Raw genomic sequence first — 23,115 nt, forward strand, 5'->3', positions numbered from 1 at the left:
TGTAGGTTTGTATTTGGGAGTGACAGCAAGCAGTTTTGCATTTGTTGTGCAACTACTTCTAACGATGGAGCCCTCATTTTATTTCCCTTCTGAATCGATAGGGATTCAAATTCAACAGACTTTCTCCCAGGCCCGTAGATAATGAGGAAGAGCCTGCTGATTGATGCAAAATAATAGTGAGGGTATCAAGCCTTTACAAAAGGTTTCAGGGTATTTCTGAACCTGAACTCCCAATAATGGGATTTAAATGCTTGCAGTTTGAGTTCTTTTTTCGGAAGATGTTGAGTAGAGGATTTCTGCCAGAGTCCTTAAGGAGTAAACAAATGCTACCTTTTCTGGTTTTTTGGTCTTTTTTTTTTTTTTTTTTGTAAAACTGTTTTCTTCAGTTGACTATCCAGGTTTTTTCTTCATATGTATTCTTTGTGTTACTTTAAAGCACCAAAAACTGTGTAAACTAGTTAGAGCTCCACAAAAAAAATGCACATTTTTTTTATATAAGGCTTTCTAATCCTGTTTCACTACCGCATCTTTTTAGCTTGCTGTTTACTCCCTTTTGTAGTTTTACCTACAAGATTTTAAGATAAATCAGCTAAGTCTGAGTTAAATATTAATCACAGTTATAGCTTTACCTTTGTGTGCAATTTAAATATGTTTGAAACCACAATTGGCATAGTTTTGCCTTAGCTAACATTCAGGGCTTTAGAAGTAATTTTTTGCTAGTCCGCCTTTAGCGAATTTATGAAGTCTATTGCCCTAGAAAGCTATAGTCAACCAGAGGACCATTTTTGTATTGTTACCTGACTATATAAGTCTGATTTACTGTATGTGCTAATATATTATATTCCTTTTGTTATAGATTGTCCTAATGGCAGGTAAAGCAATAAAATGATTTAAATTCTTAAATGCAATCAGTCTCTTTTTTTTTCCCCTCCCATCCTTATATTGTGTTTTCCTTTGGCCTCAGGGCGTACATTATTAATGAGGTGGTAGAAACTAAGAAGCTTAATGGATTAGCTTTGTGTTAACGCCGGAGGCTTGTGTTCAGGTCCTAGCGTACAGTGCAACTGCACCTTCCCCTCCGGAGCCTGCTGGAGAGCGTGGTCGCCGTGAGCCAGCCTGTGCCTGTGCCCCAGGAACTCCAGGCGAGTTCTGGCATCGTGCACATGACTGCTTTTGCAGTAAAGGTACCTGCGGCTTTTCTGAGTCTCTCTTAGCAACTTGAGCTGCTTTGATCTCCTGTTAAGGTTGTTAATTCCCAGCCTGATCACTGTTACCGGGGCTCATAAGCTTCTGTAAGGTGTCTGTTCCCATCTATGCATACCCTTAATGAAAGTTTTGAACGTATCATGAATGGGTTCTGGTGGACAGACAGTGAGAAATAGAAAAGAGGGATTTTCATACTCCGATGAAGTAAGAAAAAAAGTTGAATGATGACCTGAAGCAGCTCAGACTGGATGTTTTACATACAGCTATGAGAAAGCTAATACCCAACTTTGAAGATATGTTAAAAAATTACCATGTGAAAGAGAATAAAAATAAGAGGCAACCTTGCAACCCCAGTTAGTGTACTAGCTATTTATATATCTGTGGGTTTCTTTCCTTCATCCTGCCCTCCCTTTCCCCTTGACAAAAAAAAAAAAAAAGGCTGAGAACAAGTTCTTATTATTGAAAGTGAAACTGTAAACCTTCCAACCTTATAACTTTTTACAATTTATCTTCTGTTGCCATGTTCTTCCTGTTCAAGCAACCAGCCAGCAGTCACCATTCCATGAGACTGATCAAATTAATTTTGGACTTGTCATGTGTGGTAAGCCCGTAAAACATCGCCGGCAGAGGGAGATACAACTTTGGGAATACAGCATCTTGTACTGGAACAACCGCTGTGCTGCGCGTGCCAAGAGTGAGTCAAATCTTTTTATTTTCATGTATTCTCTGTCCCCAAGAGTCCAAAGGCCTGTAAGCCCCGCCCCCCCGGTGCTGAGAATTGTTTGATTAAGACTGTCTAAACCCCTGTTTTTGTGAAAGCTGGAAATGGAAGGACATGGCTAAATCACAAGTCAGGAGCGACTAAAGGGCTGTGGTGTGGGGTTTGGGGTTGGCTGGGTTTGTGTGGGGGTTTTTTGCTAAGCTTCATGGCTTCAGAATGTTGGAGGAATCTCTTTGCTAAATAGAAACACTCCAGACTTCCTCAAATATACAGTGAATAGAATAGGCACCTGTGGGGACATAAAGAAATTACAGTCTCGCCTGTCATTTTACAGTGTGGAGACAAGTATATTGTAGAATTATAGTGGAGCTGAATGAAGTGCCAGTGCAGTCCCCTGTGAAAAATGATAGCTGCGGCCAAACGAGCTTTGTTCCTTCCTTGCATGATCCAGGCACTTATTAACAGCATCACTGAGTTCCCTTTAGGTTGGGCAAAAGTCCAGCCCGTGAGAAAATGAGCCAGCGCTAGGTGCAGCAGCTTGCTGAGAACCTGTTAACTGCTGCCTGACAACATCTGCACTATGGTTTTGGGATTCTCTTCTGAAAGGCCTGCAATGCTGTGGGTGGAATTTGTTTAACTTCAAGGTTAGTTTAGAATGAGCTAGCGCATTGGTTGTGGCGTGTTTGGTTTGGTTTTTTTTTTTTCCCCTTAAAGATGACAAATTATCAACAAAGTTCTCAACTACTTTCCCTAGGTTGCCAGAAAGCTCAGTGCAATTGTTCTTAAACAGTTAAAGGAAAAAACTTGTTACTGAAGTCCTCTTTAATAGCTATTTTTAAGCCTTGTTGTTGGGAGGCATGGGGAAAACTGCCCGTTGGAAGATCTACAGTAACTCCCTCCCCATGCTTTTTTGTTCTCCAGTTTCTATTGCATCTCCTCGAAATGCAGGGGTGTGTGGGGTGGGGTCAGGTTACCATTTCTATTTTTCAGGGAACTCTTGACAACTTAAGTGATTTTAAAGCAAATGGGGAGCAAGATGACCTGAGCTAGAGGCCTCCCCCACTTTGGTGAGACCAAGAGGCAGCGGACAGGCCTGATGGTCAATACTGTGCAGATGCTCTTCAGTCTGACCATGCTGAATCAGCGTGTTGTCTTGGTGGCAGGTACTGCCCTCATGAAGCAAGACTGCTCTTTTCTCAATGCGTAGTCTTGATTACAGAACAGAGACTTAATAAGAGGAAAATGCTCTTGGCATCTCTTTATTCAAGCCTCATCCTTGGACCTGGTTTGTGTCCTTCGCTAGCAAGACCGAGATCCTGTGCCGGTTGAGCAAACAAACGGCCGTGTGTTCCCCCGCCCTCCCAAGGGCATGACCAGCTACAGAGCAGGAGATCGCTGCTTTTCCACCAGGGAGCTGCTGTCCCGGGTGTAAGGGTCTGCTGTGGTCAGACCACAACTTACCAACACGCTGCCCAAGCACAGCAGCTTTGGTTGAATACCCAGCATAGAAGCCCAGCGTGATTCTTGAAGATCTCCTGAAGAGTTTCCCCTCTGTCTCTGCAGGTGTTTGTAGATGGAAATTACCAGCCATTAAACCTGTCACTTGCCTTGCAGGAGTTTTCCCTGCCTCTGAGCCCGAGTTAAGGACTGTTTTAAGTGGACAACTTCACTCTGTCGGATGCAGGAGCCTCGACCTGTGTGGTGTCATTGGCCACCACCTTGGCTTCTCCATATGTGTCTATGCATTTCTTCACGGCTTTCAGGATAAGCTGTAACCGTCTGTCTAAAGCCAAGAGATGGGGTTCGGTGAGGACAGGTGCCAGGCGGTCCTGCAAGAGGGATTCCCTCATCATGTCGCTGAGCCGATACTCTGGCTCAGCCAGGAGCTGGAGTCGTAATAATGTTGTCCTCTTTATTCTGGAAAAAAAGAAATCGCATATCTTAATGCAAACTACTTGTGGCATCCTAGCAAGAACCAGCTATCTGGGTGCCTTGGGTAGTGGGGAAGGAGGGAAGGCAAAGACAGGTGGAGATACTTCACAAAGAACTTTGGAACAAACCCTTGCCATTTCTGAAGGAAATGAAAATTTTTGCAGCAACCTCTGCTGCTTCCTTTGGTTTTCCAGACTGCTGAGTATTTATTTGTACTGTGGATTTTTGTCACCAGAGAAAAACAAGATAGAAGTTCTCAGTAATGAGTGTTCTTCCTCTGAGCCAGAGATTCCCCAGATTACTGCAGGATGGTGCCATGTTCCCAAGGATGGCATTTATGGGCTGGGGGCAGAGGGGGAGGTAAAATGAAGAGGCATGAATGAGAAAAGAAAAATCTGTCAAAACTCTGAGCAAAAAGAGGGAGTCTTTCCTGACACTGATGTAACTGTGACTCTTCACCTTAAGAGGTATTGCAATTTAAATATTACTTTCTTTTGACAGAAATTGGGATGAAAAGCTATAATCTTGGAACACTTCTGGGAACGAGACTGAGTATTCTGAAATCATGTGTTTAATCCTCAGCAGAAGTGTTTTGATTTCAGCATCTCTAATACTGAAATTAATCAGTGGTTTTAATTACTGCCCTTTACATTTTGAAAACAAAGTAGTCCATGTTCATGGAGCCATTCTGATTTAGCTGAGCCAGATTTTTTCAGATGGGAAAAGGTGTAGTCAGAAACATTTTAACCAGCTCCAGAGTTTGTCTTTGTACGCTTGTTATTTACCCAGGCTGTCAGCTGGGAACAGCGACCTGGCTCTGCAGCTCTGATGGGACACGTGCGGTTCGGATGGCAGGGGAAGGCTTGCTGCTGCCGCTGCGCCCGGCTGAGCAGCCACAGAATCGCACCAGGTGCCAGCGGTGCTACAAGCAACGAGGTGCCAGCAGTGCTCTGGGGCAGCCAAGCGCCCTGCGTGTCTTTGGTCAGCAATGCTTGTGTTGCAGGAGGGAGAAGGATGCTGTGAGCGGCTGCCTCCTGCGTGGTGCTGGCACAGGGGGCAGGAAACTTCGCCTGTGGCTGTTGTCCTGGCTGCCAGGCTTGCGTTGATATTCCTGCAAACCCCCAAATAATCAATTGATCAAGTGCAAAGGCTGGCAACGAGGCTTTAAATAGCTGCCAGAGCATGGGTGTGAGGTTCTGCTGCTGCCAGAGAAAGCTTTGCACGGAGCAGGCGCAAACCTTCTTCTAGGTGAGGGGTGACCGAGGAGCTGCTGTGGGTAAACGCCGGCTGTGTTTGCTCTGGTCCAAGCGGTGACGGGGCTTGGAGGTGGAGTAGGGGATAGTGTGACCCTGTGGGGAATGGCGTATTCCATGCTGTCACAATTACATAAGAAACAGGCAGAACATGGAAAGGAGTGTGAGATGGAAATCCTGCCACTGGCCCCGCTCCTCTCCCGCAGGGTGGTTGTAACCCTGCTGTTGTACTGAATTGCTGAAGATTTGACCCTGAGCCTTCTCAGGGTTTCATCAGCCAAGAAGATACATATGCCAGGTTAAGTGGGGGCTGTTGTCAGGCCTGTCTGTACCTTCTTGAGGGTTTTGACCCTTTCAGGAGAAGGACCATCTCTTACTGCATGGCTACATTTGTGCTGTTTGCTATGCTCGGAGCAACGCTGGGAGAGGAGAGCCGTGTGGGACAAGAACTGCTGTAGGAGCTGTGAAAGGTAGCTAAAAATACCAGTTTTAAATCTGCTGGAAGCCAAACTTAGAGAAGAACTCAGCTGGGAACAAGATGAACATGTTTGACAGGGAAGCGAGCAGGCTGTTCAGCATCCCTGGGGTTTGAGTGGTCCCTCGTGGCTGGAGGACTTGGTTCCTGCTTAGGTGTACACGGCTCAGCTTCGCCTAGGAGCAAGGAGGTGACTCGGTGTGCTCAGTCCAGCCAGTTGGTCAGGGCAGGCTTGAAATCGGTGGCCTCTACAGTTTACTCAGATAAACCTTTTTACCTCCTTTCCAAGCATTTTTGGATGCTCCCCCACTCCAAATGGATTGGCTGTTCTGGGAAATGAGGGGGGTTTTGTGTGTCCTCTGGGCAGCGTGAGTTGGTTTTACGCTGTTCTTGGCCTTAGTTGGCTTATTTCAAGGTGTAACTTGCAGGTGGTCTTACCACTGCCTTGTACAAGGAGAACCAAATTAAGAAGAGCTTCTGGGAGGTGGATCTGGCAGGATAGGAAGGATCTGACCTGCGGATATTACTGTATACAGGTCAAATTAAGAGGCAGAGTTAATTTACACTGCACAAAATAGGAGTTCAAGAGAAGGATTCACTGCGAGCCTGCCATTATAAATGAAAAGGCTGACTGGGTGCAAATAACAGTTCTTAAAATTAGATCCAGTAATACAAGTGTATGGGGAGAGAGTGCAGTTGACACCCCAGGGCTGAGATGGAGCAGGTACAGCAAGGAAATAGGTTAGGAGTCCCCTAAAGAGAAACCACAGGGAAGAGCAGCGTTTTCTGTCTCTTAAATGTAACTTTCAGCTGATGATTTATGTAAATTAATAAAGGAGGAAGACAGGATTCAAATAGGAAAATTTATGAACTTCTTAATGCTATGGGAAGAAACCTGATTGACTGGTAAGTTCTATCAGGTTTTTGGATGGAGATTTCTGAGCTTCATGTCAGACAAATGGGGCTGATAGCACCTTATGTCGATGGGCTGGGAAATGCCAGTAGACCCTTCTGGAAGGGTTTGATCCAGTGGACAGTGTCTCCTGGTCTAGCTGTGAAAGCTTTTACACTTGCAAGGCCTTTAGCTCCAGTGGGGAAGTATCCAGGAAGGACTGTCGTATGACGCCGCAGCCGGCTGCAGCACAGCAGAGCTTAATGCTCTGATGTAACAGCTTAATCCCCGTTCGAGGGACAACTTGCAATTCCCATGCTCCAGCGCCTGGCCTGCCCCCTTGGCTGGGATTAGCAGGGGCTTTCCCTGCACTGCTGGATGGAGCCAGGTCTGGGTGACTTCCAGCAGTAAGCGCTGCTGGTCTGTTATGGTGGGAACACTGATGTGTCTGGGCAGGAAGATGAAGCTGGCACTTACATGCAGCACTGGGAAAGCGGGGCCAGGATGGAGGTTTCATCATGGGAATGCCGCCCGAACCTGGAGGGGTAAAGCAGAGAGCACAGAGCTTTAGTGCCTGCCCACCACCTTCCCCCCACCCTGATGTCCTCCCACAGCCTCACCCTCTGGCGTTGTCCAGGTGTAAGAGGAAGCCGTCATCCCCAAACTTGGTGAACATTTCATAGTGGTGACGGTCCATGTTCCCTGGTAAAGGGCAGACAGAGGAACAGAGTTTCCCTTGCATGTGACCAAGCAATTTTCTAAAACATCCTACATTTTCTTTCAGCTCTGTGTGAATGAATTGTTGCCTTGCTGGAAGCATCTCGATGCCCAGGGCTGCTGTGCTCTCCTTGCTGGGCCCCCTGGGGAGTGGGCTGGGGTGGGTCTGGGGGCTCCCCCTTGCCTGCACATCAGGAGGGGTTGTGCTGGCTGGCTGTAGGGAGACAGCAGTCTCCCAAACTTGTCTCTGGAGCAGAAGGGATGACTTTGAGAAACACCATGGCGTGGGAGGGCAGACAGGCTGCTGAAGGCCCACACGAAGGAAGGAACGTTATTTCCCCCTTCACCATACATACCTATTAGGAAGTCAAATATGGCCATGTCGACGATGTTAAGCAGCCGGTTGCCGTTGCTGTAGGGGTAGATCTCCTTCACCGTGTTGCAGTAGAGCGGATTCACTTCCCACCTGCAGGGGATGGAGGAGAAGGGAGAGGTGCGCTCGGGTGTTGCTGCTGCTGTGTCCTAACGGCATGCCAAGGTTGGTCTCCCATGCGGAGATGAGGAGGACTTAAATCTCCCTCCTTGTGCATGCAGGAGACTGGAAGTCAAACCCAGTCAATGCCCGGGCATTAAGAGTTTATTAGATTAATTACAGGCAATCTGGGAACCTTGGCTTTCCTCTGCCTGGACGTACAATTTCTGTATGTGTGTCTGTACCCTGCTCGTTCTCCTTCCCATGTGCGCCCTGCAATGCAGATACGGGAAGCAGCATCATTTACCCACTTACTCCTCTTTTTCATCAAACGAGTAGGACCGGATCCATGGGTTTGGGATGGAGAGTCGTGGTGCCAGGTTGAGGGATGGCAGGAAGGCAGAGAGGGACCCTTCCAGGAGGTGAGGGTTCCCACACACCGCGTACTCAGTCTTGCACATGTACGGGCACTTGGCAAAGAAGCACACGTTGCTGGCTGTGGGGAGAAGAGAAGAAAAAGAGTGGGGAAAGGAGCTACGGTCTGTAGGAGGCCGCAGGATAGCCTGGACTGACCTCTTCCCCATCGCGTGATGGCGACTGCATATATTGTGGCACACGTAACAACATTGTGGATGTGAAACTCGTGGAAAATCATGGAGAATACCTGGATTTTAGTCGATGGACAGACTGGTCCCATGCTAAGGCAAAGTTAGGAAGAGGGGGCAGGTGGACAGACCTGGCAGCTGGTTTCTGCTTGAGGCTGAGAGAGGGCCACCTCCGCTGTAGCCGTGTCTTTGTGCATCTGTTTCACCCAGGTGTTTTATTTCTGCGCCACAGCCCAAGTCTTGCCACCCCACCTCGCCTGCAGACCCTGCCCCTCCACCCACCGTGGACCAACATGTCCAACCCCAGCTCATGGTAGCCCAGCACTCGCCTACCTGGTGAGACGAAGAAGACGCTCTGCAGGATCTCGTTCTTGGTGACCTCCAGGATCTCCTTGGTGACATTGATCAACCTCCCAACCGTGGGTGGTACCCTCCGGAAATCCAGGATCCTGCACGAGAGGGACAGTGGCTCAGAGCCTGCGGTGCAAAGGGATGTTACTGTGCAGGATGGCAACACGGGGCAGCGGATGCTGTCCTTGTCCCTTCCGTTGGTAAACCTTCTGATGACTATGCCTACATGGATTTTTTTTTTCTTATTTTTTTTCTCCTTCTACCTTCTTTCTAGTAAATAGCCTGCATCATTTTACCCCCTGGACCAAAATGCGGCTGAGTTTGGATTTTGGTATTTTAATAGCTGCTGCCTGGAACAATCTGGATGTTCTCCAGAATTCATGTCTTTTTCCCTAACCGGTTTCTCCCATCCCCTTGCACATAAGCAAGGCTCTTCAGGCGCCAGAACAGCCCTTCAGGCTCTTCTATAGTGCTGGGTTTGACACAGAAAGATGTGTAGAACCCAGTACAACGCAGCTGAGACAGCAGGAGGTGAGGAGGCATCACCCCACTCAGAGGCACTCATGCCCAGCTGATTCATCTAAAATATTCTTAAAAAAAATCAGGGCCTGGGGCAGAAAGGCATTCATGTCAGTGAGTGGAATTGCTGATTGCTGAGTCAGTAACACGGGGTCAGCCAGCGAATGCTGTGCTTTGCTCCTTGGGCAATGCCCTCTGCTTCTGAGAATCGGGCAGAAAACAGGATTTAGCCTGTTCCTTATTGAGCAATGTTCAAAGAAAGAAGAATCATTTGCTTTCATCTAATGTCTTTCAGCTCTAAAAACCACAAAGCGCTTCAGAACAGCACTCCGGCCTCATTTTTCTGGCGGTGGGGCTGGGATGCAGAGAGGTAAGCTGATGGTAGCTGAGTCAAGCAGAGTCACTGTGGTGATGCAGGGATAGAGCTGGAAAGGGAATTCAGCTCCATTTCTTGCTCAGAGTTTGGGCTACAGGACTTACAGCCATGTCCTGCTTTTCATGTAAGTTGGGTGTGGGAACTGGAGACCCCCATCCACCACCATCATCATCAGGGATCATTTTCCCGGGATGTTCCGTGCTCATCCCATTGAGAGGAAGAAGCTGCTGCCTTCCTCTTCTAATAAGGGTATTTTTGATTTTATTAAATACCGAGCCTGCTAGGGAGAGGAGCCAGGTTAATTGCTCGTTAGCTGAGAGCCTGAAACTGCATCGCTGCAGTTTATCTCCATCCAAACCACGGCGTGATTGCCGATGGAGCGTGTGACTCCCTCCCTGGGAAGGGATCCAGGCTGCACCCAGAGCTCCTCTTTGCACTGCAATGCATGAGAGGGAGCGCGTGTGTGTGCCTGTGGGATGGCTGGGCAAGGACCTGACCCGCTCACAGCCCGGACTTCATCTGCCAGCCTGTTCTCGTGCGCTGGGCAAGGCAAAGCTGGCTCCTGGGCTTCAGGCGAGGGCCAGAGCCACCCTGTCCCCAAATCACGCATCAGCTCTCCAGTGGGTGCTGCAAAGCAATCGCTCGTCTGAGGCTGAGCGGCTCTGCAGGGCTCAGCGCGGCTTTCCTCGTGCCAAAGCCTTCTGCGGGCAGAGGACTGGCAGCTGGCGGTGGCAGGCCCCTACCTGTCCAGGTGGAAGGCAGCGATCTCCGCGTTGTGCCGCTGGAAGTCAACGAAGTAGAAAAAATCCTCAGGAGTCTCTTCCTCACGTTTCTGCCTGGGAGAGAGCACGGGGGTTAACCCAGCCACGCGCAGCAGCGCGGGCAGGCAGCCTGGGCGCAGAGTGGTGGCAGGAGGATGGTGTGCCCAGGGACAGCTGGCGTGTGGCTGTCCCAGAGTGCCCAGTGCTGAGCCGGAGCATTGCCCTGGTGCCGGGTGGGTCAGGGAGGGGGAAGGGGTGACTGTGGGCTTCAACACGTCTGTGCCACGGCTTACACCCACCCGGGACGGTGTTTCAGGTGGGTGCAGCCAGGGATGCTAGAGGCCATGCTGCGCTTCTCATGTCCCCGTGGGAGGCAGAGAAGAGCTCAGGTTTGGCCTGTTATACCCCCGAGATGGGAACACCACCTTATTTAATTTCATTTTCTGGCTGCCACGTGGTGCCCAATTTGCGTAGCATGTGAATTTGCATGCTCAGCCTCCCAAGCAGCTGTATATCACGGGAAAGCCCACAGGCACTGCTGGGCCCTCCTGGCTCAGCTGAGTGCATGGATGCTTTCCCTCTCCTCTGGGACCTGCCGGACGCTGGCAGAGGTGGATGGAAACCAACAGGAGAGGAGCTGGCTGCTTTCTAGATGAGCAGACCATCGCAGTCGGTGTGCTGCTGGCTGCCCTGCCTGCGCACAGAAAGGAGAGGGGGAATAAATATGAAGAGTCCCAAGTAAGTGCAGAAGCAATTTAAAACTCCTGTTTGAGGTGACTGGGACTGGTGGCTCTTTCTTGGAAATACTCTGGGGAATCCAAGGAGAAACAAGGTAAAACACAAAGTCAGCTGGGGAAGAGGAAGAAATGAGCAGTCCCTAAAAGCAAAGCTCTCGGGAGAACAAGTGTCCCAAGGTCCTTTGCCATCTGGCATCTACGAACTAAGAACTTTCCAACATCAGTAAGCAGTGTGGGAACACCGGTGTTTATCCGTGCACGCCTCTGGGATGGTGCGAGCAGCCAACAATAATTAAACCTTCTCAGCTGTCGAGGTAGCTGAGCGCAGGGGAGGAACGACGCAGCTGCGGCGTGGCTGTCCCTGCCAAGGACGCTTGCACCCCACGCCGCAGGGCTCCTGGGTTCATGGCTATGCGGGGCAGTGGGGGGCTTGGTGGGGGCTCTGCTGCGTGCCTTACCTCATGGGCTTGAACATGGCTTTCCCAAAGTCCTGGAACCTGAGGACCAGCTTCAGGTGCACACCGCTGGGCTTCACGACTTGGGGAAGAAACGGGACGTTAGCCACCTGGAAAGCCTCCCCGGCGCGCAGTGAAGCACTGGTTACACGCTGTGCCACGATCCGGCTTCCCACCCTGGTAAGCGCATCCCATCGCTCCTTCCGGCTGCTCCCCTCTGCTTCTGTGGCTATTTTTCCTCTCTCCCTCTCCCCTGTGCCAGAGATTTCCCTCTAGCACTTCTCCCAACAACCATTTGTTACGTCCCGTTGGGGAGTTTTTCCTCCTCCCAGTACAAACCAGTGGCATACTAGTGTCCTGGTACCCACATCCCAGCTTCTGCTGGCGGTTTAATGGAAGGGAGAAGGACCTGGCATTGCCTGGCTTTATGTTTCCCTTGCTGAGGTTGGGATGGAGGAGTTGGGATGGGGTCAGCCGAGGTGGTGGCATGCAAGGGGAGAGCAGGGACCTGAAACTCACTCTGGCTGCAGTCGCAGGCTCCCAGCAGCGCTTTCTCATCCTGGCTGTAGTCTGTAAAGGCAGGAGGAGCGGTGAGACCCCACTGGGATCAGTCTCTTGCTGCTGAGCCCCCTCCCAGCACTGGGCATGCAGGGGAGCCCTGCCTGCATGTCCATGGCAGCCCCGGTGGCGTTGGTGCGCAGCGAGGGGTGCAGTCCCCTTGGGGCGGGGGGTGCTGAGCCAGCCTGTCGGGACTGAGCTGCTGTGCAATGGGTCTGCAGCGTGGCTGGCACCAAAGAAATGCTGCATTAAGGGCCACAGCCTTCCTCCCATCTCAAGGTAAGGGCACAGCAGCTGCCCAGCGTGTAAGGAAGCCAGCACAGGGCTGGGAGCATTCTCCAGCGGGTGACAGCCCCTGCCTTGTTTGCAAAAGTGAGCTGGGGGGGGGGCTGGAGCCCCCCAGCCCCATGCAGCTCCCCCCAGCCCCAGCCCTGTGGCAGGAGGGTGCTTACCGGCACTGATAGTGGTGAAGTCTTGCATGTCCCGGAGGAGCCTGTTGACGGTGGGGCTGGAGCGCGGGTAGAGCCCATCCCGGCTGATGCCCAGGTGGAACTGGAGCCAGCTGGCCTCTGGCCGCAGCGGCACTGGTGCTGCTGGGGAGGTGAGGTTCAGCTCCTCCCTGTAAAGCTTGTGTCTCCTGGAAGAGAGCGGTTACGGAGTGATGAGGATGAGCCAGGGAACGGAAACCCTTACTGCGCACAGCCCGGGGGCTGTGGGGAGGGTGCTGGGGATGTCCTGGTGTTGGCCGGGATAGAGTTGATTTTCATCTCAGTAGCTGGTACAAAGCTGTGTTTTGGATTTAGTATGGAAAGAATGCTGCTCGCACGCTGACGTTGTAGTTGTTGCTAAGTAGTGCTCACTCTATATCCAGGGGCTTTTCACTTTCCCATGCTCTGCCAGCAAGTGAGTGCGCAAGAAACTGGGAGGGAGCAGAGCCAGGACAGCTGACCCCAGCGAGCCACAGGGGTATTCCATAGCACAGAGCGTCACACCCAGTACGTAAACTGGGGGGAGTTGTCTGGGGGCTGCCGATCGCTGCTCGGGGATGGCTGGGCACCCATCAGCAGGCGGTGAGCACTGCATTGTGCATCACCTGGGTTTTTCCCCTCGGGTTTTATTCCTCTCTCTTCCTCTCCCCTTTTCATTACAATTATTATTATTGTTGTTATTATTATAGTTATTATTATATTTAATTTCCATTATTAAATCATTCTTAACTCACAAGTTTTACCTTTTTCTCTATTCTCCTCCCCGTCCCACTGCGGGGGGAGCGAGCGAGCGGCTGCACGGTTCTCAGCGGCTGGCTGAGGTTAACCCATGACAGGGGAGCAGAGCTGGGGGCATGGGGTGGGTAAAGACTCTGGGTGTTACCCAAGGGGAAACTGAGGCAGGGAGCAATGATTGAGATGGTCAAAGGTCTTGCAATTTGTGCCACCTTCTTGCCTCTGCAAAGCCCTGAGAAAGCAGCCTCAAGAGGGAAGACAAAGGACCCTGTTGTCTTCTCCTCACCCCATCAGGAGCAGGAAGGTTGTCAGGGCATGGCTGGAGCTAAACCACATCTCCAGCAACACAAGAGCTGGCCTGTGTGGTGGATGAAGGAAGAGCTGCAGGTTCCAGGCCAGAGTTGGGGAGGGGATATGATGTGACAGCGGGTGACTTGGGTCTTGACTGCTCAGTGAGGAGTCCGGAGAGCCCAGCAGAATGACAGGGTCTTGTCCAAGCGAGCCTCCACTGAGGACTGTCTTTCTGGTCATTGCATCTCTGACAGTTTTCTCCTGGAGCCAGAGGTCCCAGGCGGGGAAAAAAAAATCATCAAGTTAGAGCCAGAGATTGTGCCTGTGACCAGATTCACAGCCCTTGGTCTGGTGGGCAGGGATGTGGTGAGGCCCGCTGGCAGCATCCCGTGCATCAGCTCTTCGGATCAAGGTTGAACCCGGCCCTTTCTCGGCAGGTGGAGCTGAAGGGGCCTCCCAAGTTCAATAATAACCCCAAAACATCTCCCCGCTTGATCAGTGTTTTCCTCAACCTCGAGACCTCCACAGCTGAGACCCACACTTTGCCAAACTGCAACTGAAAGGTCACTTATTCCACGCGGCGGAGGACAGCGCGTTAGTTTCTCATTAGCGCTGGCCAAGCCATGTGCAGAGTAGCTGGTCCTGATAAAGGGAAAACGAAGTTCAGTTTGCACTGAAAGTGCCAAGATAAATCCGTGAAAGAAAACAGGAGCTGGGGGCTGGTCCCGAGTGGGGCATTACCCAAGGCTGGGATGGAGCAGCTGGAGGGAGGGCAGTGCCATATGCCTTGCTAGACCCAATCCAGACCCTTAGCAAAACACACTCTGGGAAACACAAAAGATGAAAAGAGATGTTTTGCTACCCCTTTAGTTTCTCCTATTTTTCCCGATTTTTTAGGTTTTGTCTAATGCAAACAAAACCAAAAACAGGGAGGAGAGGGAGGCGTGTGCGGGCACCCGCAGGCATGGCAGGGTGTCCAGGCAGCGGGGCTCTGCCGGGCTGGCTGCGCTGCACAGCTTGCAGTGGTGGCTGCGGCAAGCAGGTGCTGACCATGCACTGAGGCATTTATCAACCAAGAAGGTGGTGCTGGTGGCTGGAAAGGGCTCACAGGTGTTGCTTGGTTTTTTGCTTCCCTGCTCAGACCAGTAGGAAAGCACTGGGTTTTGGCTGGTCTTTTTTTCCGTCATTCTCCATCCAAGCAGGCTAAACAGCGTGGTTAGTCCGGTCTAACCACAAGCAAGGGATGAGCCCTGCTGGTGGCGAGGGACACGTTTCAGTAGCACCCTGGGAGAAATCCAGGCAGCAGAGAGACGTGGCTTATCTGCAGGTCAGAGCAGCCTGTCCCCTCTCCCAGCCTGTTTGCCTTTCAGTCGGACGGGGTCAGCTGCGGTGCGAAGTCCACGCGTGCGTGGTCGGGCAGCAGGCTGGTGGTGTGCTGCGCTCAGTCCAGCCCTTTGCCCAGGACATCTGCAGAGGAGGCAGAAGCTCCCCCGAGACAGGAGGTGTGGGACACAGGAGCGAGGCCAAATGGGGGGATTGGCTGGCAGGCTGTGCACAAGGATGCGGCCCCAGGATGCTGCCGGCTCCAGCAGATGTGCCTTGACCTTCCAGCACACCAGGTCTCGAGGGGGCAAGACACAGCCTTAGCCCCACACTGTGGCCAGGGACAATAAAGCCCCCAGTGTAACTTAGAAGAATGACTCAGGATTTTTCTTTAGGGAAGCTGCCCAAATATTTTACCATATTTGCTCTCCTGCCTCCCGTACACACAGGCTGTTCCCCCCCGGGGTGGCAGTGTGCAGTAGATCACTGATGGGGAAAAAAATGCACCAGTTATGCAAGGGGAGGCAGTTCCCAACGGTGGCTGGGAGCACCCACGTGGTCCCTGTCCCGGGTGAGCTGCTGCAGGGCCAGCGAGCCCCTTTCCAGCCTTCAAACCCAAAACGCACCTCCCTCGACCTCCCCATTTCCTTCAGGATTCCTGAAATATTTCCCTGTAAGAACAGATCTCTGCAAAAGACATAACGATATAAAAAAGCAGGTTCTTTTGTACCTTGCTATAAATAGCCCCGGGGCTGCCCTAGCTCTCTGCTCAGCCAGCTCGCTGCCGGGCTGCGAGGGGCACGGCATCAGGCTGCTGGTGTCTGCTCACCCCGTGCCTCCCCCCGCACGGAGCTGGCTGCAGAGTCTGGGGTGTGGAAGCTGCTCCTTGAAGGATAAAAATGAGCTCTGGAGTTTTTAAGGGTTGTCTTGTTTTTTGGTTTTGAAGAGGTGTGGATGGGTTTTTTTGCTGTTTCCTTCCTGCATCCCCATCAGTGGCTCCAGCTGGTTCTGCATGCTGCAATCAAACTCCTGGTCCTAATTGAAGTGCTGGGGAAAAGCACAGGAATGGGCAGCAGCTGGCGTGCAGCCAGCACCGTGGAGGTAGGATGTGTGCTGCTGTGCTCCCCTGGCCACGGGGATCCGAAACGGGCCATGTCCTGGGGCCACTCCATGAGCTGGCAGAGAGTCCCAGCCCAGCTGATGTCCATCTGGCCACAAAAATAAAGACAGGCACGCTGTGCTGCAGGTGCAGGGTTGAAGCTACAGCCTCTTCCACTCAAGAAGAGCATCCTGCCCCTCTGAAAGCTGCTTTGCCAACAGCCAGACCTACACGTGATGCAGAGACATGCCATCACCCAGCCAAGCTGAGGAGGGGGCGGCCCAGGGACACTCAGCTCTGAGCCTCTTCTGCCTGCTAGGGGATGTGGTCACACCTTGGGGAGAGCTGGTGCAGACCTTGCTCCCACAGCATGATCTTCAGCTGCAGCTTCGCTAAGCCTGTGCATTGGGAGACAAAGCCATGGGTTCCCGAGTCCCGCGGAGGCGCTGCCCTTCATTGTTGGCAATTATAGGGACGGCTCTTTCACTGACCGTGTCAGAGAGGACATGGGCTCTGCAGTGCTTCTGGTGAGGCAGAAATTCCTCCATGCCCACAGCAAATTAACAGTCTCACGAAACGCATCAGCGCTGGGAAGTGCTGTCTTGTATATGCAATTTGCAGCACCGGCAGCAGGAGAGGTGGTGTGTCCCTCGGCCTGTGCATGCTCTCCGAAGGCTTTACCCGCTATGTGAGCATCATATATTTTATTTCAAAGTGACTGAGGAATAATCAATACCCTGCCTTCTTTCTCCTTCCTTTCTGCTCTCACCTGGAGGTGCAAAGTGAAGTCAACCAAGGGCAAATGGCATCACAGCATTCCTCCTGGCCACGTCATAACCAAACCTCAGAACAAAAGGCACTGTGCAGCCACGGTTTCGTCCACAAATGGCATGTTTTAAACAAAGCGGTAAATAAAGCTGGGAAATGCAGACTTCTTACCAAATAGCTGGGGCTGTCCTGCAGGTGAGGCTGGCGTGGAAGTGATGCCAGCACTGCTGCAAATGCTCAGCACTGGGTGCTCAGGGCTTTTGGTGGTACTCAAGAAGCCACCAAGTATACGCTGTGAGCTGTTTCGGTTCAAATGCCCCCATCCCACCGGGCTTTTCCTTGGGAAACATCCATCTCGCTACCCAAATCCTGATGTCTTCAGGATGCATTGCCTAGCTCTGAGGAGATGCACCCAAGGGGGGTCTGGGGCATTTGTCCCCAGGGATCCCCAAACACCCTGTCCATGGGCGTCAAGTGATGTGTGAAGAGTTCAACGTGCTCCAGGCGGACTCGAGCAAGCGATGAGCCTCGCAGGGTGACCCCCGGCCGAGCACACGGGGCAGCTCCAGGACCCAGGATCATTCTTCGGTTCCTTCCATTATCGCTTCCCGTCATCTCCTCCTGCAAATTGTGCCTGAAACCAGGACTGGGTGAACCCACAGAAATGAGAGGAATCTGCATCGAAGCGGAGAAAGTGGGAGCTTGGAAATCCTGCCCGCGCGGCTCAGCAAGCAGCACGTGGGTGGCAGGAGGAGCAGGGGCTGGCTCGGACACTGACAACCAAACCCCGGCAGTGGGGAAGTGCCAGGACAGGGACCTCTGAGGTGGTCCCAGAAAATGCTGGCATCCCCTGCCTGGTGGGCACTGTCCCATCCCATGAAGGGGACAGTGAGATGATGCTGCAAGCTCGGCATGCTGGGAGCCTCTGCGCAGAGGCACCATGGTGACCTGCTTTGGCATCGTGTCACCGTAGCCATCCCCATTGGATCTGAGTTTGTGCATGAAGGAAGAAGCTGGTGGGGTGCAGGGAGGAGCTGGAGGATGCTGGAAGGTGCTGCCCGTTTCCAGTTTGGCCGCAGCCCTCCTGCAAGGGGGGTTAGATCAGGGGTTCAGGGCTCCGGGGTGTGGGAAGCCTCAGTGGTGGGATCATGCGCAGGCGGCTGCTGCTCAGAGCTGGTGCTGAGGGTCACTGTCCCCTCCGGGGTGGGGACCGCAGGGGCTAGTGCCAGTCGCACCCCGGGAGCAGGAGATGGGGGAGCGTTCCTGCCAGCGTGGCTGGGAGAGGCAGGGAGAGGGGGCTCTGAGCTGGGAGCCCTTTGCTGTCCCAGCGTAAAACCCTCTGTGCCTTTCCTCGCGGAGGAGTTGGCAGAAGGAACGGGAGAGGGGCTGAGCAAGGTGCCAGCGCCCCGACACCCCTGCCGTGGGTCGGAGGACACCCGCTGGAGGCAGATACCGAGACGTGCAGGGCTCTGGCCTGGGGGACTGGCTGCTGCAGCCTGAGGGCTCCGGTTGTCACCCAGCCTAAGGGCTGGGGGATGCAGGGGACCAGCTTTGGGGTTCAGCACCTGGGGACTGGCTCCCCTCCTGCCCCACGCCAAAAAAAGTGACACGGAGCAGAGGTGCTTGCTCTTGGGAGGACACAGCTTGCAGGGTCTCATGCTGTGGGTCAGCAGCCACCTTTCCCCTCACCTGGGGCTCTAGCAGCCGAGCGGGGGGCACCGCAGGACAGCCCTCCCAGCAGACCCCCCCCTCTGCTCGGCTCTGCCTGTCCATGGGGTGCAGTTACTGGGGAGGGGGCGAGGTGGGGGGATGGTGGGGCAGAGAGCCAGGAAGGGGGCACAAACCTAGCTGGGGATGCCAGGGGTACCCTGGGGCGCGTGCTTAAGGGGTGCTTAAGCAGGGGCGCTCAGGAGAGCTGCCCAGAACGTGGGTGCCTGTGGGGTACCTGCGCAGGGGGTACCCAGGAGGGGTGCCCGAGGGGTGCCCATGCAGGGAGTGCTGGGGGGCAGTGTGCCTGTGCAGTGGGTGCGCGGGGGGTCCTGCGCTTGGGGCGCTGGGCTGGGGGTGCCCATGCAGGGGTTGCATGGGAAAGGGGTGCCTAGGAGTTTTCCGGGCAGGGGGTGTCCAGGGAGGGGGCGCCCATGCAGGGGGTGTCCACGGAGGGGTGCCCGCGGAAGGGGGTGCCCGCGGAAGGGGGTGCCCGGGAGATGCCCACGCAGGGGGTGCCCGCCCAGGGGTGCCAGCCAGGGGTGCCGTCGGAGGGGTGCCCGCCCAGGGGTGCCGTGCCGGCGGGACGCACCTGTTCCAGCGAGCCGCCTTCCGCCGGTAGTAGCGCAGGGCTTCGCGGGCGCCCAGCAGCGGCTCGGCGGGGCCCCGCGGGGCGGCGGCGCGGTACAGCGGGTGGGCGAAGAGGCGCCGCAGCGCGGAGGCGGCGCGGGCGCGGGGCGGGGGGGCGGCGGGCGCGGGGCGGCGGCAGGGACAGCCCGGGGCACCGGCCGCCAGCTCCCGGCGCGCCCGCGGCCAGAGGTGGAAGTAGAGGTCGGCCGCCAGCAGAGCCCCCAGCAGCAGCAGCACGGCCGGGCGGTCCCGGCGCGGCCCCGGCATGGCCGGCAGCGGCGGCAGGGACAGCTCCGGGCGCGGGGAGCCGCCGCCGCCGCCTCCCGGGGCAGGGCGCACGGGGGAGCTCGAGCGGCGGAGCCGGGGGGTGTGCGGGCACCTCGGGGCGGGGACCGGGCAGGGCGGCTCGGGGCCCGGGGCGGGGAGCCCGGCCGGGGCGGGGGCCGGGGGCGAAGGGAGCGGCGGGGGTCCCGCGGCGGGGGGCGGCTGCGGGGCGGGCTGCGGGGGGCGGCAGGTCCCGGCGGGGCGCGGGGACCCAGCCGAGCCGCCCCCGCCTCTGCCGCCCGCCCCCCTCAGCCGCCGGAGCCCCGGAGCCGCCCGGCCCCCCCCGCTCCCCGGCTCCCCCCGCCTGCCCCCGCCCCTGCCCCCCGGGGGGCTCTGCCCCTCTGCCCAAGGCGCAAAGGCCGCCCGGGCAAAGCCGCGGGCAGGAGCTGCGAGCTGGCAGGCGCCGGGGCGGGAGGGGGCTCCGCGCGGGGCTGGGGTCGGGGTCGGTGACCAGGAGCCTGAACAGCTCTGGGGGACCGTGGGCAGAGCCCTGGGGAGCTCCGGCCCCACAGCTGGGCTTGAAGCCCTTCTGCCGTGCTCCCTGGCACATGGGTCTGGTCTGCTTTTGTTTTCTTAATTTCTAAAAAAAAATAATAAAAAAAGATATAATTTTAAAATTATATATACACACACACACACATATATGTATATGTATGTAGTTGAGGAAACTCCTCCCCGCAGTGTGCTGGGAGAGGCCGGGCAGTGGGGATGCCTGTGCGACCCGTGGTGCCCACCGTGGGAAGGGGAGCCCTGCCGCAAGGACCCCAGCAAGGAACAGGTTGAGGAGCACAAGGCCAAGGGAGGGAAACGGAGGAGAAACTGCCCGTAAACAAAAGGAGCATGACTAGACTGGCCTGGCTCCGGCACTGTGCTGAAGGGAGAACAAAAAATAAACTGTAGAAGGAGGGAAAAGGCAATTATGTTCTCAGCTGGCTGGAGCAGGGCTCAGTTTTGCACGCAGCGCTGCGAGGGGCGGCTCTGGGAAGTGTGCTGGCATCAGGGCTTCGGGGACCCTGCAAACAGGCGTCGGTGGAGTTGCTGGCCAAGCATCTGTCCGAGAACCTGCGATGCTTCTTTTGTCGGGGGAGGGAGAGAAGATGATCCCCTGGGTTGTGGCTGGAGGTACCTGGAGCGCATCTGTCCCCTTGCTCTCTTAATCTTTGGAAGACGGGGGCTAGTTCATGCTCTCATTTAGAAATGCGATTTCAGTATTGCTCCATCTTTTGAGATTTGAAGAGTTTGGGTTTCAGGTCTGAAGGGCTTGCTCTAAGCTTTGCTTCAATAATACAAAGTTTTATGTGTTTTCCACAGTATGTCAGAAAAAATCCTAAGCACAAACTGCAGTTGGTGCTTCTATGGGCCAGCGAGGACTGGTGGGAGCAAGCGATGTGCTCCCTGCACCGCTCCGTTTCTGCTCGGGGAACCGGCTGTGCCTGTGCTTCTGTGCCCTTTGGGGGAAAAATTGATATAATGGTTATACTCGAATTCCTTTATGCTCTAACCCAGACTTAAGGTATCAAGAGGGAAAATTTGAGGGTCCTGTCTGTGTTGGAAGGGCCTGGGGGGCACAGGGCAGACAGGGGCTGTGCTCAGAGGCACCAGGTTAGGGTCTGTGGGATGGGAAGGGCTCCCACCAGCCTTAGAGCTGATTCTCCTGATACTGCAAGAGAGAAGAAGCTTTTGGGACATAAAACTGGATATAAAGAGGGGAAAAAATGATTTCCAGCCCTCTGGCTGCCTTGCTTTGGAGAAAGGCATAGGGGCGTTGTGCTGCAGTGGCAAGCTTTGCATGGGGACACCATGGTCCTCAGCCCTTCCACAGGACAGGCGGCTTGGCAGCTTCCCCAAACCAGCATCATCGTAAGCTCAATAATAAGCAGTGGGCTGGGACGCTGGGACTAACAATAGCATTCTTCTTCTTTTTTTTTTTTTTTTTTTTTTTTTAATGTTTAAAAAAGATGAGATTAACCAGCTGAAGTTAACAAACTCTGGAATTCAACAAACCCCAATGAATCACCAGGAGCCAACACCGCTCTGTGGCTGCCAGCCCTCTGAAGGGCACTCATTGGCTCACTTAAACGTAAAGAGCAACTTTTGACAAACACTCCATCAAAAAAACTGGCTAATACTTGCTTCGCTCTTAATCCTTCCTGAGCTGTTTCCCCATTGCTAATCTCTCCCAGAAACCAATAATAAATCTTTCCTGGTTTGCAATACTAATTCTGAACAAATGCATCAGGAACCAAACATCAGCTGGGCCTGTGTCTTTGTGTTACTTGCATGCTCCGCAGGAAGATTGTTTCACTTTTAATGAGGCTAATTAAAAAGAAACAAAAATAATAAATCAATCACATTAATCTGTAATAAATTGAAGCACTACAGTCCTTCCCAAAGCATTAGTGACTGCCAGCTTCTAACTCGCTGGAATGCAAAATTGCTCTTCTCATTATTATTTAGAGCATCTCAGTGATGGTCCTATAGTGCTGGTGCTACCTGGGCTTCACCGGCATGGCCATCACCCCAGCGCCGCTTCCTCGCTCAGCTGTGGCTTTGAATCCCATGGGACAGGGGGAATCCCGCTGGAGCTTGTCTCCATCCCACTGACATCCCACCAGACCCTGGTTTCTTGGTGCCTTGCTCTCACTGCTGGGCTGTACCTGACTGTGTGAGGCCACCACACTCCCCGGGGCAGGCAGGTAAGCGCCACTTCCCACCCCCAGCCTCTGCAGGGCTGGAACAGGTGGACGTGTTCCTAAAATTAACCTGCAAGAACTGCTTTGATAGGACGCTGACAGCTAAAATGGAATCAAATTATCATTTGGAATTACCATGAGATAATTGCCCTCATTTACTATTTTAAGATGGAAAAAAAAAAAAAAGAAAAAAAAAAGGCTCCCTTCTCCAGACAACTGCAATGGAGAAAAATTCAGGCATAGATGATGTTCCAAAACATATCATTAAAGCTTTAAATAAATGTATGATGACATCTCATGTTAAGAAAAACTTCCTTTGTATTTCAGATAGGAATAAGCCAGGTCATTTTCAAAGTCATTTTGTAACAAACAAAAGAGATCCCTCTTGTTCTTCCAGACACACAACTTAAAATATTTGGAGATGTAAGTATGTAATTTGAATTCTTTCACACATTATTGATTTAAAAATCATCTTCCTCAGAGACGCCTCTTACTTGCCAAAAGGTAAATGCCTGTCTGCTGGTTTTTGTCTTTTTTACTCTACTTGAAATGCTACAGAACTGACCCAGTCCCACCCTGCAGATTATAATGTTTGTAAAAGGGAGAAAGAGATGAGAATGATCCCCTTCTCAGTCTCTCATTAATTACAAGGATTAAACGCCAAGGCAGCTACACAACATTGTCAAGGAAATAAAAATATCAATCGGAGGAGCCAAGTTCTTAATTTGCTGCCTCACTGTTGAGATGTGCCTGAGCACATCGTGGCACCAACATGCCAGAAGCACATCCCACAGCTCCAGTCCCCTCACCGGTCCTGCTGGTCGGGGCTCAGAGCACCAGGTCCAGCTTCTCCCCCTTTATGCATCCAAGCTGCTCCGTGCCATGGCAGCCATGGGCTGGGGGAGAGGGATGTGGCAGGGGACAGGGATGTGGCTGGGGACCAGGACACTGTGGTGTGGAGGGGAAAGGGGTTTGCTCCGCATGTGGAGCTGCTGAAAAAAGGTGATTCCAGCGGGTATTCCTGGTG

General features: G+C 53.4%; 1 protein-coding gene across 1 annotated transcript; it reads right to left on the reverse strand.

Annotated features, from left to right (window-relative positions):
* Nucleotides 1-290: 290 nt before the first annotated feature.
* On the reverse strand, nt 291-22,978 carry FAM20A (FAM20A golgi associated secretory pathway pseudokinase). The gene is made up of 11 exons (XM_080395602.1): nt 19,034-22,978; nt 12,483-12,667; nt 11,992-12,042; nt 11,476-11,554; nt 10,263-10,355; nt 8,607-8,722; nt 7,984-8,164; nt 7,553-7,662; nt 7,100-7,181; nt 6,957-7,016; nt 291-3,844 (listed from the first exon to the last, which is right to left on the reverse strand). The coding sequence occupies exons 1-11, from the start codon at nt 19,336-19,338 to the stop codon at nt 3,580-3,582; spliced, it is 1,527 nt and encodes a 508-aa protein (XP_080251728.1). The 5' UTR covers nt 19,339-22,978; the 3' UTR covers nt 291-3,579.
* Between the last annotated feature and the right edge of the window lie 137 nt (nt 22,979-23,115).

Source organism: Falco punctatus (genome assembly GCF_963210335.1).
Source record: "Falco punctatus genome assembly, chromosome: 1".
Classification (NCBI taxonomy): domain Eukaryota; kingdom Metazoa; phylum Chordata; class Aves; order Falconiformes; family Falconidae; genus Falco; species Falco punctatus.

What these genes read in the sequence shown, in the direction of transcription:
- FAM20A (XM_080395602.1), bottom strand. Translation starts at nt 19,338, where the DNA reads ATGCCGGGGCCGCGCCGGGACCGCCCGGCCGTGCTGCTGCTGCTGGGG. An exon ending in GCCATGTTCAAGCCCATGAG is followed by an intron (nt 10,356 to 11,475) that starts GTAAGGCACGCA and finishes GCTCTCTCCCAG; the next exon opens with GCAGAAACGTGAGGAAGAGA. An exon ending in CACCTGGACAACGCCAGAGG is followed by an intron (nt 7,017 to 7,099) that starts GTGAGGCTGTGG and finishes TTACCCCTCCAG; the next exon opens with GTTCGGGCGGCATTCCCATG.